This window comes from Acinonyx jubatus, chromosome B3, assembly GCF_027475565.1.
Source record: "Acinonyx jubatus isolate Ajub_Pintada_27869175 chromosome B3, VMU_Ajub_asm_v1.0, whole genome shotgun sequence".
In the NCBI taxonomy this organism is placed as follows: Eukaryota; Metazoa; Chordata; class Mammalia; order Carnivora; family Felidae; genus Acinonyx; species Acinonyx jubatus.
This window is the reverse complement of record NC_069386.1, coordinates 58,827,048-58,841,310: the sequence shown is the minus strand read 5'-3', so window position 1 is coordinate 58,841,310 and position 14,263 is coordinate 58,827,048. Positions and strand designations below refer to the sequence as shown.

General features: G+C 43.3%; 1 protein-coding gene across 6 annotated transcripts; it reads right to left on the bottom strand.

Annotated features, from left to right (window-relative positions):
* Positions 1–544: 544 nt before the first annotated feature.
* Positions 545–14,196, bottom strand: ZSCAN29 (zinc finger and SCAN domain containing 29). Of its 6 annotated transcripts, none has more exons than XM_015064857.3 (6): positions 14,093–14,196; positions 12,704–13,135; positions 12,014–12,218; positions 9,495–10,190; positions 6,840–7,310; positions 545–4,612 (listed from the first exon to the last, which is right to left on the bottom strand). In XM_015064857.3, exons 2-6 carry the CDS (start codon positions 13,019–13,021, stop codon positions 3,744–3,746), a joined length of 2,559 nt encoding a protein of 852 aa, XP_014920343.3. In that variant the 5' UTR covers positions 13,022–13,135; positions 14,093–14,196; the 3' UTR covers positions 545–3,743. The 6 variants fall into 6 exon arrangements, with proteins under 6 accessions (XP_014920343.3, XP_026922892.2, XP_014920340.3 ...); XM_027067091.2 differs by having other exon boundaries at positions 13,448–14,156; XM_015064854.3 differs by having other exon boundaries at positions 13,633–14,156.
* Between the last annotated feature and the right edge of the window lie 67 nt (positions 14,197–14,263).

The following is a 14,263-nucleotide window of genomic DNA, read 5'->3' as shown; positions in this document are numbered from 1 at the left end:
CCCCACGGTGGGTGTAGGAGAAATTTAAGGTCCTAACGAAAATATTTCCATATTAACATCTGTTATTATTTAAGTACTGTGATATCAGAGAATATATGTGAAAACTTTGAGATACGCATCTCCCTGGATAGTTATTTGAGTATATAGGAGTAGATTTCATTTTAGATTTTGAATTGAATAATGGAAGAATTGAGTGTTCATATCTCATCTTCCCTTTCCTTTTTTAAAAAAAAAAACTTTGGGGGGGGCACCTGGGTGGCTCAGTCCGTTAAGTGTCTGACTTCGGCTCAGGTCATGGTCTTGCAGTCTGTGAGTTCGAGCCCCGTGTCGGGCTCTGTGCTGACAGCTCGGAGCCTGGAGCCTGCTTGAGATTCTGTCTCCCTCTCTCTGCAACCCCCCCCCCCCCTCCCGGCTCATGCTCTGTCTCTATCTCTCTGTCAAAAATAAACATTTTTAAAAAATTAAAAAATTGTTATGTTTATTTTTGAGAGAGAGGGGGAGCATGAGAGGGAGAGCATTTTTATGTTTATTTTTGAGAGAGAGAGAGGGAGAGAGGGAGAATGAGAGAGAGTGAAAGAGAGAATCTGAAGTGGGCTCTGTGCTGACAGCACAGAGCCCAGGGGCTCGAACTCACAAACCATGAGATCATGACCTGAGCCAAAGCCACATGTCCAGCCCACTGAGACACCCAGGTGCCCCCCCCCCCCGTCTTTTTTTTTAAAAGAGTTTATTTTTAAGCAATCTCTACACCCAATATGGGGCTCAAACTCACGACCCCGAGATCAAGAGTCACATGCTCTACTGACTGAGCCAGCCAAGTGCCCCTCTCTTATTGTCCCTTTCCTAATTGGTTCTCTACAGAGTTGATAAGACTCAGCCTCCCTACTCTGATTATAGTAAAAGAGAAATGGCAACACAGAGAAAACCTATGTTATTAAGTTCTGTGGCACTGGCCATAGCAAGCAATCAAAGGAAGAATGACAGGTGCCTGACTGGCTCAGTCATTAGAGCATACAAATCTTGATCTTGGGGTCATGAGTTTGAGCCCCACGTTGGGGGTAGAGTTTATTTTTTTTTTAATTATTCCATGGGAAAAATGAAGAAAAAGAAATAACAGCACTAGGGAAACAAATGAGGAGGATAGGACTATCTAGCTCCTGCTAATACATTCTTGCTTCCTTTGTACACATGCCGCTCCATCTCCACAAAGGTTTTCTTATGAGTATTAAAAGGGCAGGTAGGCTGGGTGTCTCAGTAGGTTAAGCGTCCGACTTCAGCTCAGGTCATGATCTCACGGTTCATGAGTTTGGGCCCCACGTCGGGTTCTGTGGTGACAGCTCAGAGCCTGGACCCTGCTTCAGATTCTGTGTCCCCCTCTCACTGCTCCTCCCCTACTCATGCTCTGTCTCTTGCTCTCTCAAAAATAAACATAAAAAAATGAAAAAAAATAAAAGGGCAGGTTAGGGTGCACAGATCCTCTTGCTCCACCTACAGTAGCCTTGGTTTCTCTCTTAGAATGTGTAGACTATTATTTCTTGCTTCTTGCCTCAGGAGTGGCAGATTGGGTAGCAGAAAATGGTTTGTAAGCTAGTTTGAGATGAAATAGGCATTTCTTAGTAAGAGTTTGCCTTTGCCCTATTCCTTTTGTACATTCTCTTCATCTGTAGCTTGGAGGGCTGGTCCTGGGTGTTTTAAAATAAGATTTACTCTCCATGCCCAGTTATGACACAGGCCCTAATGGACTGTCCCAATGAATAGAGATACAGATACCAACGAATGATTTTTATTCTAATTTTTCTTTTACCGCTTCCTAATTTGTTTCTCAGTCTAGAACATAAAGATTCAAACAGGCATATTTCTAGTATGCCCACATAGGGAGCTTTAAAAAAGCAGGTAAAAACGTATCTTTTCCTCGCAGCAACAACTTAATAACTTGCACATGTACATTTTGGGGGGGGGGGGAACACCAGAAAGAAACACTGGGTACTTTATAGACATAATTTTTTATTAACATGGTATCCCTGAGAGGCAGATTAAGGTGTAAACGTTATTCTGATTTACAGAAAGGGAGATGGATACAAACAGGTTGACTTACACACAAGACATCTGGAACCGGAATTCATATCTGCTGATACACCAACCGATGCTTTTTACACACAACTACACATAAATATACTAAAGACAGTAATCTCTCATTTTCAGAAACATTCTAGCACACTTACTAAACCATCTCAGATCCTGAGGCACTGCTTTAGACTGGTGTTTCTTCTATCATAATACCTTGTTTCCCAATTTTCCCATTTCTCACCCACTCAGAACTCAGTTCTGTGATTTATTTTGGAAAGTTTATCCCACTCTAATTTACCTACTAACCCTCCTTCCTTTAAACACTTGCTGTTTCATGAAGCCTTCCTGAAGAAAGAGAAAAAAATACCTCCCAGATTTTTCTTATAGAAAATCATAATGCATTAGATCTTAACATTTATGCATAATGTTACTGTATTTCTAGATTTCTCTAAAACTGTTGCAGCTCTACATGTGCATTTATTGTTTGTCCATGTCAGTGTCATCTGTTTTAAACTGTAAGGACAAGGACAGAGTCTGTTTACCTTGTGCTCTACTATGAATATATGGGCAATTAATTCAATACTATTTGGTTATACATAGATCAGAATTATACTTGTGTTTGAGAGCTTCTAAAAATAGGTGTGTACGGTTGAATGTGTGCGTGTGCATGTGTGCAAGTATTGGCAACTCCAATGACCAAAAATAATCTGTCCTCCCTGCCATTAGGCTAGAGTTGTTGGCACAAAGTGGTCTGTTTCCTAATCCATGGGAATATGGCAGTGGCTTCTGCTCAGTGCAGGTTAGTATTAAGTGCCCATGGGGTACATAACACTAAACTAGGTGTCTGGAGTGTGTGGAACACAGCCAATTCCCCACTGGCAGCTTTAACTGCTCTCTCTCTCAACATATCCAGCTGGCTTGCTCTTTGCACGTCTGGACAAGAGATAGATGAAATTCAGATGAGATGGAAGAAGAAAAAAAGATCAAACTAGATGCTCTAAATATTACTCTATTCGAGAACATCTAAGACTTGGAAGAAACTAAGAAATTCAGGGTTCATAACTCAGTATTTATACAAGGTTTACAATGTTTCCCCATACAGACACCTAGGCTTTTGACAAATTCTTTACTAGGTCAGAGTCAAGGTGGACATTAAACTCTCGTGTAAGGTAAATGAAGTGTGCATGACAAATGTCATTCTGAGCACAGGCTTATGTGAACACGAAGAGCCATTCTTACTTGCATTTCCTTTACTATATAAAGAGCTAGACCCACTCAATTAGAAAAAGTCTCACAACTTCTCCCTGAAATGGTGCTGTGATAAGTTTTTCCAGTTGAAATACAGCTGAATAACAGGATGAATAAATAAGGGTATATATCAAAACTATAGGATCTACTACCTAGTCCTGTCTATTAAGGGAACAACATAGGCACTGAGAGGTAAAGGTGTCATCTGTCATTTCAAATACAGGCAAGGAGAGGGACTGAAATCATCCTCTCATTCTCAAGATGACTGCCTTGGGATTCACAGATCCAGGAAAAACAGGAACAAAAGGTGGGGTAAATCCTAGAGTGTTTCCTAAGCTAGTTGGGCAGAGAATAGGAGATGGATCTCACTATTGGCAGACTTTTTCCAACCATTTTGATATATTTCTTTTCTTTAAATTCTCAGGAGCTTACTTAGGTGCCGACTGTGACAGAAGTTTTTCTCGTGTATGGATTTCTCGGTGCTTATTAAGAGCAGAGCTTTTACTAAAGCACTTGCCACAATCACGACACCCATAGGGCTTCTCTCCTGTGTGGGTTCTATGATGTGCACGTAAGTCAGAGCTCTTACTGAAACTCTTTCCACAGTCAGGACACACATGGGGTCTCTCTCCTGTATGTATCCTCCGATGTGCACTGAAATGAGAACTGTTGTTGAAGCTTTTTCCACACTCTTCACATTGATAGGGCTTTTCTCCTGTGTGGGTTCGCTGGTGAATTATAAGGCTTGAGCTCTGATTGAAGCGTTTCCCACACTCACCACATTGATACGGTTTCTCTCCTGTGTGGATTCTCCTATGGGTGATGAAATTTGAACTGTCACGGAAACTTTTCCCACAGTCAAGACATTTATAAGGTTTCTCTCCAGTGTGGATTCTCCGGTGTCTAATGAGGCGTGCACTCCTACTGAAGCTTTTCCCACAGTCAGCACATTTATATGGATTTTCCACTTGATGGGATATCTGATGCATGAGCTGGGAGTTCGGACCAAAGCTTTTGCCGTATCTGAGATATTTATAGGGTCTCTCTCCCAAATAAGGTTTCTGATGATTTAGAACTTTACCTAAACTCCTTTCTGGGAGTGTTGATTTTCCTCTTCTCTCCCCTGGGGTCTTTTTCCACTGTTGTTCTGATCTACATTCAGTGTCACTGCCTTTACCCTGATTAAGATGCCAGGGAACTTTCCTTTCTGACCTTGCAAGTAATGTCCTATGTAGTTGTACTTCCTCAGAAATATCTCGTTTTACATTCTCTTCGTTATCAAATCCAGCCTCAAAACCTGATATGAAAATAGAATTTTAGAAGTTATCCATTTCTTCAATATTACGTGCCAGGGTTTAGGCAAGTATCACATTAGATTATTAAAGGTAAAAATTAGGAAGACTACATCCCAAATGACTACTATCAATTAAAATTCCAATTTTTTACTCCTCTAGTTAGTAACCTATCACATGCTTCTCATCTAGTACAGGGACTGATTAATATATTCTTTTAACTCTCCCTGGATACCCACGATCTTCAGAAAATCTTCTCAGTATAACAAGTAAAACTTACCAGCTTTAAGATATGTCCATAAATGCCCAGGAAAACCCTGAGAAACACCTATATCCAGAAGAGCTACATGAGTCCCCTTCCCCTCAGATTCCTTTATGTTGAGAATAACAACAGAGTAGAAAAATATTTGGTGTCTTTCAAAGAACAGAAGGCTTTCTGAGAGAGAAATTTTGCTAGAAAGTATCTCCCGAAAACATTCTCTTTTCCCATGGAAAAATAATCACATAATGTTCCAAAAGCACTACTCTAATGTCCAAGCTAAGCTTTTAATACATTTTAAAAATTTTTTAAATTTTTTTTAATGTTTATTTTTGAGAGAGAGAGAGCACAAGTGAGAGAGGGGCAGAGACAGAGGGAAACACAGAATCCAAAGCAGGCTCCGGGCTCTGTGCTGACAGCTCAGAGGGGCTCAAACTCAATGAGCTGTGAGATCATGACCTGAGCCAAAGTTGGATGCTTAACTGACTGAGCCACCCAGACACCCCTTTAATATTCTTCTAAGAACCAAACACCAGGCTTCCCAGGCCCAGGTTATGTGAATTTGTAGATACTTGCAGATTTTCAGTTTGTGAATGGACTTTGAATTTTCAGATGTTTCAGATAAACTCTGGATCCCAAATTCTCTGAGCTAAATCTGAGAGCAAAGAAATACTGAGTGTCAGCCTGCTTATGTACCCCTGAAAGACAGTATTTCTACCCAAGAGCCCAGTCTTATGAGATGCCCATGAGATAGAGATTTGTTAGATTCAGTTTAATCTCAAAACCTTAAATATGTGAGTATGTACTGTGAGCCTCCAAGGAGAGTAATCGAGCATTTCCTAAACGTAGAAGGCATTTTTTAGTGGAACATACTAATATCCCGATGGACATAATGCTCCACAGAACACCCTTGAGGAATGCAGATCTAAAGAACTTTTGGAAAAGAAAATTATTACTTATTAAATACTTACTATGTGCCTAAGCACTGTGCTAGGTGCTTCACCATAGTACCTCGTTTATGTCAATCTTAATAAGGTAGGTCTTAATATATAAGCAAACTTACAGGGTTAAATAACTCGCTCTGAGTCACTCGGCTGACTAATGGACATGAGAATGCAGATTCATGTACATGAATGACTCCAAAATCAGAATTATTCTTCCCACAAGGAGGGAAGCCATAGTGAAATATTTCTTTTTCTGACACAGCAGTTAAGATTCAAAGGGTCAATTCCCTCAGGAATCATAGACTTTTGCCCAGCTGTATCTGAAGAAAGAGGTTATCAGGTTTTCATATGTGTGAATAAAGCAGATATATAACTGGTAATACATAGTGGAACTAGAGGAAAAAGCATTAATAAGAATGAACTTTAAAATCAACTTCATCGCACTATGAGTATACAGCATGCTATTTGGGAGATGTTAGCTTTCATATGCCCTGCTAGGTAAACTGTCTAACAGCTCAGATGTAGACAGCAAATTTATAAAGTCTGCAGCCATCAGACTGATGCTGTAGTATGAGAAGGCAAGTCAGGTGAATCAATTATATACCCTCTGAGCTGTTTTAATAAGAAGGAAACATGGAGAACAGATAAAGTGGTCACAAGAATTCATGAGAGCTGGGTATAGAGGCCAGTCTTCTGGTTTTCAGTTTGTGGATTTTTCTCCTAAATCCCACTGCCTCCCCTTTGCTACTTAAATCTTAAGAAGTAAAAGGATTGGGGCACCTGGGTGGCTCAGTCGGTTGGGTGTCCAACTTCAGCTCAGGTCATGATCTCACGGTTTGTGAGTTTGAGCCCCACGTCAGGCTCTGCTGACAGCTCAGAGCCTGGAGCCTGCTTCAAATTCTGTGTCTCCCTCTCTGTCTGTCTCTCTGCCCCTACCCCGCTCACGCTCTGTCTCTGTCTCTCTCTCAAAAATAAATGAACACTAAAAAAAAAAAAATTAAAAGAAAAAAAAAAGTAAAAGGATCTTACCACTAGGACTCTGGAATAAGACTGGAGCACGGGTCATGACAACCTCTAAGGGTACCTCAGTATCCTCTTCATCATCCTCAGAATCTTCTTCTATGGTCTCTTCTGCCACCTCAGCTTGCTTCTCAGCTTCAGTCTCACTGACCTCCTGGATGGGGCAAGAGGCTGTCTCCTCTTCCTGGCCATCACTGGATGGGGCAACAACCCTGGCACTCACCAAAGCATCCATTTCTTCAAAGAATGGACAGGTCTCTGGTGCTTGGCCATTCTTGACTTTCCGATAGCTGGTTTGTAGGCTTTTAAACTTGGTCCGACACTGCTCTGGTGTCCTAAGGAATCCATATTCCCATAACCGCTCAGCCACTGCTCCATACAACTGGCTGTTGCGGTGACAGTTCTGGAGGGCTTCGTAGAACTGAGTCTCACTAAGAATTGCAAGGTAAGTCTTCGTCTCTTCATAACCCCAGTGTACACCTGCCACCAGAAAAGAAATTTCAGCACCACTTAATGCACGCTTTATAGCCTTAATTCCTCAGCCCTATCAAGTGCACAATGAAAAATCACCTAAGCTTGGGCTTCTAGGTGAAAAAATAAAAACACTTCATGTTTCCCAAATCTATACAAACTCATTATAGAATGTTTTGCTTCTCTATATTGTATAGCAATTTCATAGGGACCTTTATTCCTACATTCTGTTTAGCCATTAAAAAAGGAGGATGCCTGGGTGGCTCAGTCAGTTAAGCACCCGACTACAGTTCAGGTCATGATCTTACGGTTTGTGAGCTTGAGCCCTGCTTCCCACTCTGCACTGTCAGCATGGGATTCTCCCTCTCTCCCTCTCCCTCTCCCTCTCTCTCTCTCACTTGCGCCCTCTCTGTTAAACAAACAAACCTTTCCACCAGATCACTGAAACAGTCATTACATACACTGAGTCAAGAGTACAGGATGCCTTTCCCCATTCTTCTAGTATGGGGATTCTCTGGAATTCTGATCCCAACTAGAAAATAACTGGTCAAAGGAATAAGACCCAGTCAATCACTGTCATGAGTCATCCCTAACTTCTCAGATCATTCTTTTTCCACCAGCTCTACTTCCTTATGAATTAAGTTTTCCAAAGAATGACTCAAGACCCCAAAGAACAGTCTCTTTCACACTTTCACACTTGCCTAATCCCTATTAGGACCCTTCTTCATTTGCCACCGTCTCAAAAATGCAAGCCCAGTAACAGCAAAGACCTGAAGGGTACAAGAGAAGACCTGATAGTAATGCACCTTATTATCCTTAGGACTGAAGGACTGGTTGGAAGCCAGAAAGAAGGAAGCAGCGCAGACAGCATCTCCTGTCCTGAACATTTACTAGTGCTGCAGCCCCCCCCCCCCCACCTTGGGCTAATATTACTTCAGTATGATTACAGACTCTGCTCCCTGAAGGTCCCCATGGTAGAGGGAAAGGAGATTCACAGAGTCTTCCTCCCACTGGCCAGCCAACTGGAGAGGACATTGCTTCCATTATCCTCCGCTTACTGCAGGTAAAGGAGTGGGGGAAAGAATTGAAAAACAGAAAAAGCAGTGGAAAAAGATGAAAAGAACAAAGATAATGAAAATAGCAGCTAGCACATGTGCCACATCTGTGGTTTACCTGCACTTACTCCAGTGACAAAAAGAATGAAAGATTTTGAGAAAGGAAAAAGTGGAAGATAGGAAGACAAGAAGAGTAGAACACAAAGTAACAACACATACAGTAAAAAAATGAAAGGAAAAAAATCACTTCACAGTGAAACTGCAATTTTACAGATGTAGTCCTGCTGCCATGCCCCATTTTACATGTGAGGAAACAAACTTTGAAATGGTCAGATAACTAAGGTCGCCTAGGTGATGAGTGGTCAAGATTAGAAACAAGGCCTCCTGACTCATATTTCAGTGCTCTTTCCATAACAACATAGTTATACAACTTATATCAACAGTAATAAATAACACTTAAAAACAGTTCCATAGGCAAATAATATTTCAAAAAAGTGTTAAAACAAGATTTCTTACTATGTGTGTTGCAAATCTCATAGAGGAGTCTTAGAAAACGTTTCTAACTTCGGGCAGTCCTTCTCTAGGCTAGGCTATGTAGAAAGGAACACATAATAAATTGACATTGAGAAGTGGGGAAATAAAAGATAAAACACCAGTTTGTATAAGGTGCTCAGTAAATATTCTCCTTAAAGCTAATATAGTTCTGGGTTTTTCTCAGCAGTAAATGATTTTATAATCAGGAAAAAGAAATACATTTTAATAAGGAAATGGAAGAAATGATACTTTTTTTTAAAGTAGGCTCCATGCCCAAAGTGGGGCTTGAACTCACGACCCCAAGATGAAGAGTCCACATGCGCCACTGACTGAGCCAGCCAGGGGCCCCAGGAATGATATTCTTTTTAAGAGCTCTCTAGAATTTTCTAAGTGTATTTCTTTAAAATATCTAAAATTATTCCCTACTTACTATTATCTAATTTTCCCACAAAAGAGAATGAAATACAGATAGAACTGAGAAGTTACCTCTTTGTTCTGTTTAAGTGACAAAGCCGACAAAGTGACATTAAACTTGCTGACTGCACATTCAGTCCCATAACTCCTCAGATCTAACCACAGAACCCCCAAAAGGAAAACTTCTTACCACTTGGGCTTCGAAAAAGAACAGGTGCAGTCAAGTTGTCGGGGTCTTGGGTGGTGGCTTCCTGGACCATTTCATCACTGTCAGACTCTTCAGCCATGGCCTCTTCTGTTCCCTCATGCTGCCAACCCCCCTGCCCTGGCTCCTCAGTCTCAGCATCACTGCCCACCAGGCCAGAGTAACAGGCTCTCTCTTCCAAGCCATTACTGGGCAAGGCAATAACCTGGGCACTCATCAGGGCTTCCATCTCTTCAAAGAAGGGGCAGGTCTCAGGTGGGTGACCACTCTTGACTTTCCTATAACTCTTCTGGAGACCTTTGAACTTGGTCCGACATTGTTCGAGGGTCCGAAGGAAGCCAAACTCCCGGAGCCGCTCAGCCACAGCTCCATACACTTGGCTGTTTCGGTGACAGTTTCGGAGAGCCTCATAAAACTCAGTCTGACTGAGAATTGCAAGGAGAGTTCTGGTCTCTTCATAGCCCCAGTGCACACCTGCTACCTTCTCATCCTCAAAGCCCCAGTGATCCTGTTCCACCCAGGTCCTTCTCTCTCTCTTGGATGACAACAGATCAGCATGCATTTGTCTATCTCCTGTGTGACTGTCTCTTGAGAGTTCCTTCTCCTTGGAGCCCAGAGCAGGGACCAATGGCTCTCCTTGCTCCAATCTGGAGACCACACCGGATTTAGGAAATGGAAATCCTGCTTGCAGGGAAGCAAACAAAGGATATCATAATTTGGATTGATCATAAAAACACCTCTGAGTTCAGATCTGCCTTTTTTTTTTTTTTTTAATCCAAGAGGCTTTTATAAAGAAAGTGTCTAAGGAAGTGTTTTCAGAAAGTTCAGTGGGTTGGAGAAAGTACACAAAACCTCAAATAATGAGAATATTTTCCAGTGCAGGGTGACAAGAGAGGAAAAGGTTCTGTTTGCGTGTTCAGAGCAAACAGTTATGCTCCATGTTGCTCCCTAGCCTTCCTCACCACTTACAGGCAGGTCTTGGCACTGCTGGGAACAGGCACCTCCTGTCTCCTGTAAGTTCTCTGCTTGGGGCTAGAAAACTAAACTCAAGAGTGATTTCCAGAGAGAGAGGAGCAGGCGTGAGTGGGGGCGGGCAGGACTTCAACTCATCCATTTCCTTCACACTATCACCAAGTTCTAAAAGTTTTTCACTTTAGTATGTCCTCTGTTCTTCCGGCCACCATCCAAGTCTAGACTCCTTATCCTCTCACACCCAGATAACTGCAACAGTCACTGTCCTGCCTGACTCCAGGTTCTTGCGTCCTCAGTTCAAACACTATACTGTTGAACCTTAACCTGAATGCCTACCACGCACTATCCATTCATATCAGACTCCCCTCCAGAATGCAGCATACATTTATTCATCACTTTGTGCCTTTCCTTTAAGTCCATCCTATCCAAATGGAACCCATTCTATGAGAAGCTATATTTGCCAAAGCCCTCCATGAGCCTTCCCTACTGCCCTCCCTCATCGCCCAGTCTGCCAAACCCCTACTGTACTCACACAACTTGAGTAACAAGTCATTGTTTGGCATGGTTTCAATACAGTTAAGTTGAGCACATATTTGCTTTCAATCACACCATAAGCTCTTTGAGAATAGGCACCTTTGCTTATTGCAGAGTACCTTGCAAGGCATTAGAATACATGTAGGTGTTCAATAACTGATTAATTCTGCAAGTCTCTATGTAGAATTGCATCTGAATTACTAAACAGGCCCTTACAAACTGCTGAGAAGGCTAGCATCTTAGACGATAAGATCAGAATTCAAAACAACCTCAAGTTAAATGATTAAAAAAACAAAAAACAAAAAAATAGAGTTCAACCAAGTACAAAGAAGAAAAACGAGTTCTACAAAATCAGGTACAACAATAAGCACTAGCCACAAAGACAATGGGAAAGCTGTAAGAGTCCTGGGAGTTACCAAGTAAACAATGATCACCAAATAATCAGTTGAGCTATACTGAAAGAGAACATAGTGAAATTCAAAAGTAAAATTCCTATTCTGCCTGTGCCTACCAGGCCCCTCCCTGGAATAATATAATTTAGTTCTCCACAATTAACATAATATTTGGAAGACTTAAAGGTTCCAAGGGAGAATAACAAAAACTTAGTAAGTTTAAAGAATGGCACTTCTGGGGAAGAGCTTAAGGAAATAAAATACAGTTTAATTTGGAGAAGGAAAATGACTGAAAGGCTGTGCCTTCAAGTATAGAAAAGAATTTTTATCTAGAAAATACTGACCTAGTATCATCATTGCCAAGAGGAAATAAAATAGTTCCAATTCTGAAAAAAATTGGGGAGCCATCCTCTGGCAGACTCGTCAAGAAGAAATATGAGAATACTATAACAGAGGGCTAAACTACATACCTTCAGGAGGTCTCCAACAACTGCATACTCTACAATTTCAACTCAATTCCTAAAATCCCTTTCCCACTCACTATTCCCAACCCTACTTCCCAATTTAGAATGGCATCCTATCCTCCCATATGAATCTACTCCTCACCGCTCCTTTGAAAAGGTCTGAGCTTCTCCTTTGGATTCATCTGCTCCTGTGGTCTCAGGTCTGGGCTTCTTGCCCTCTCTTTCTTGGTTACACCCCTGGGCTGGGGTTCCACTGACTCCTGCCGAACACTTAATAACTCTCGTGATGATTTCAGGGGTGTCATCTTCTCCAAGCGCACTTCCTGCCCCTTCACAGAGACTGTGACCTAGAAACAACCCCCATTAATTGTCACTGCAAGGTTATAATGAGGGGCACTCCCAGAGGAGATTATTTAATACCCCAAAAGAGCTCATCCTCTTGGGACATGGCTAGGGTTGGGGGGAAGGGGAGAGGGTTTAACAGTGAACAAGGGTCTTTCTTACTCCATGAGCTTAGAGCAGCTGCAACTCCAGAAGGAAAAGATCAAATTAGTAAACCCAACTACAAGCTAAAAAATACTTCCCCTTTCTTCCCTCGTAAGTAAAAACACCGTTAAATCATGAATAACTCATTGTGACAGGGTAGCAAAGGTACACCCAGGTAGCATCTCCAGACAAGCTCTATCTGAAAAAGTTACCTGTTCCAGGACCAGAAGAATGAGCATCACCAAAGGAGATTGTGCCCCTCTTTAAACCTGCCTATATCTTAATTGGGCCCTTTATCCTTGCCCCTTCCCAGTCACACACTTTAGAATTCCCCCTCCCTTCTCACCGAACTTCCAGGTCTTCCAGGCTCTCTTTCTAAATCTTCCACCAGAGCCACTGCCTCCTCTCCACTTTCTGGACATTGCTCCTGTACCCAATCCTGGATCTCCCCAGGTAAGATGGTCAGGAACTGCTCTAGCACCAACAATTCTACAATCTGCTCCTTGGTGCGCACCTCCGGCCTTAGCCAACGACAGCAAAGTTCCCAGAGTTGGCTGAAAGCCTCCCGGGGCCCAGCTACCTCCTGGTAGTGAAATCTCCTGAAGCGCTGTCGGAAGGTCTCAGAGTTAGGGCCATTCCCTCTCAGAGTGGGTTTGGCCATCATTCACAGCAGAAAGCAGCTCCCCTCCACTTAAGGGTTCGAGGGCTTACACCTATTTTCCCATGTCCTTGGAGAATCACCTGCAGATGAGTCTCTCACTGTAAGAAGAGTTTCTTCCTAGGGTAGAGAGAGATGGCACTATCAGAAGAAATACACTCATAGGTCTAAAGTCTCGCCAAAAGCTGGCCTGCTTTCCCATATACTCCACATGGCCATCTGAGGTAGCACCAACTTCAGGATAGCAAGCCAAAACTGAACATGAAGGAAAGAGACATTTCAAAGGCTGCATTTCTGGGTGACTTCCACAGCAGCCCCGGGAAGCAGCAGAGAATAAAGTACTGTCTGCTCTTCTTCTACCTCCCCCCAAATCTGATCCCATTTAGCTCCCCTGACCAATGTTGCAAACTGAGTTTGAACCATATGGGAAACCTGGAGCTTGAGAGGATCTAAAGGCAAGTCACCATCCTGCTGAAGGCAACAAAAAGCCTCTGTCCAGCGGGTCGCAGCTGATCTCTCCCAGTACCTCTGCAAGTCCTTCCAGAGGCCCTTTACATCCTCCCCGCCCCCTCAGACTCCACAACTACCAGTTCCCACCCGGGACAAAAATCAAGTACTGAATACTGGTCTTTGTTTTCCCTCACAGCAGAAGTAAACGATCAGCAACTGTTCGGGAATTATTGACGGGAAACCTCGCGCATTGGGAGGACTGGTTTTGGTTCCTGAAGAAGGGCCGGTGGGCGTAGGGAGTCACACACAGTTGGTGGAGAGAGGGAGTCCGAGAGGGCAGTAGTAATGGGTCTTCTGATGACGAGTTCGGTTGCTGGCCAGGGGCTCGGAGGGCTGCGAGGTTCGCGGGAGTGGGGCTCAGCTCAAAGAGCGGCGGGTGCGGGATTCCGGCCTCTTTGTCTTCGCTCTCTCCGGCCAGGTCACTCTCGGAGCTGTCGTACAGTCCCTCCAGAGGCCTCCGACCAGGCCAAGGCGCCCTGAGAGCACCCTCCGACTACCCGTGGGGGCGTCTCCCTCTCGGGGCTGACCCTCAACCCACTTGCATTTCTGCCCCCGGGCCTGCCTCACCCTCTTAGGGTCGGGCCCCAACCCAGCTCCGCAGCCTCCTAGTCCAGCTCTCAAACCGGAAGTCCGAACGGGCGCCTCGGGCGCATGCGCAAGGGCAGCTACGGAGACTCCTCCAGCAGAGCCCCTGCAGCAGCGAGCGACTGAGCCCAGCCGAGCGCGGCACACTTCCGG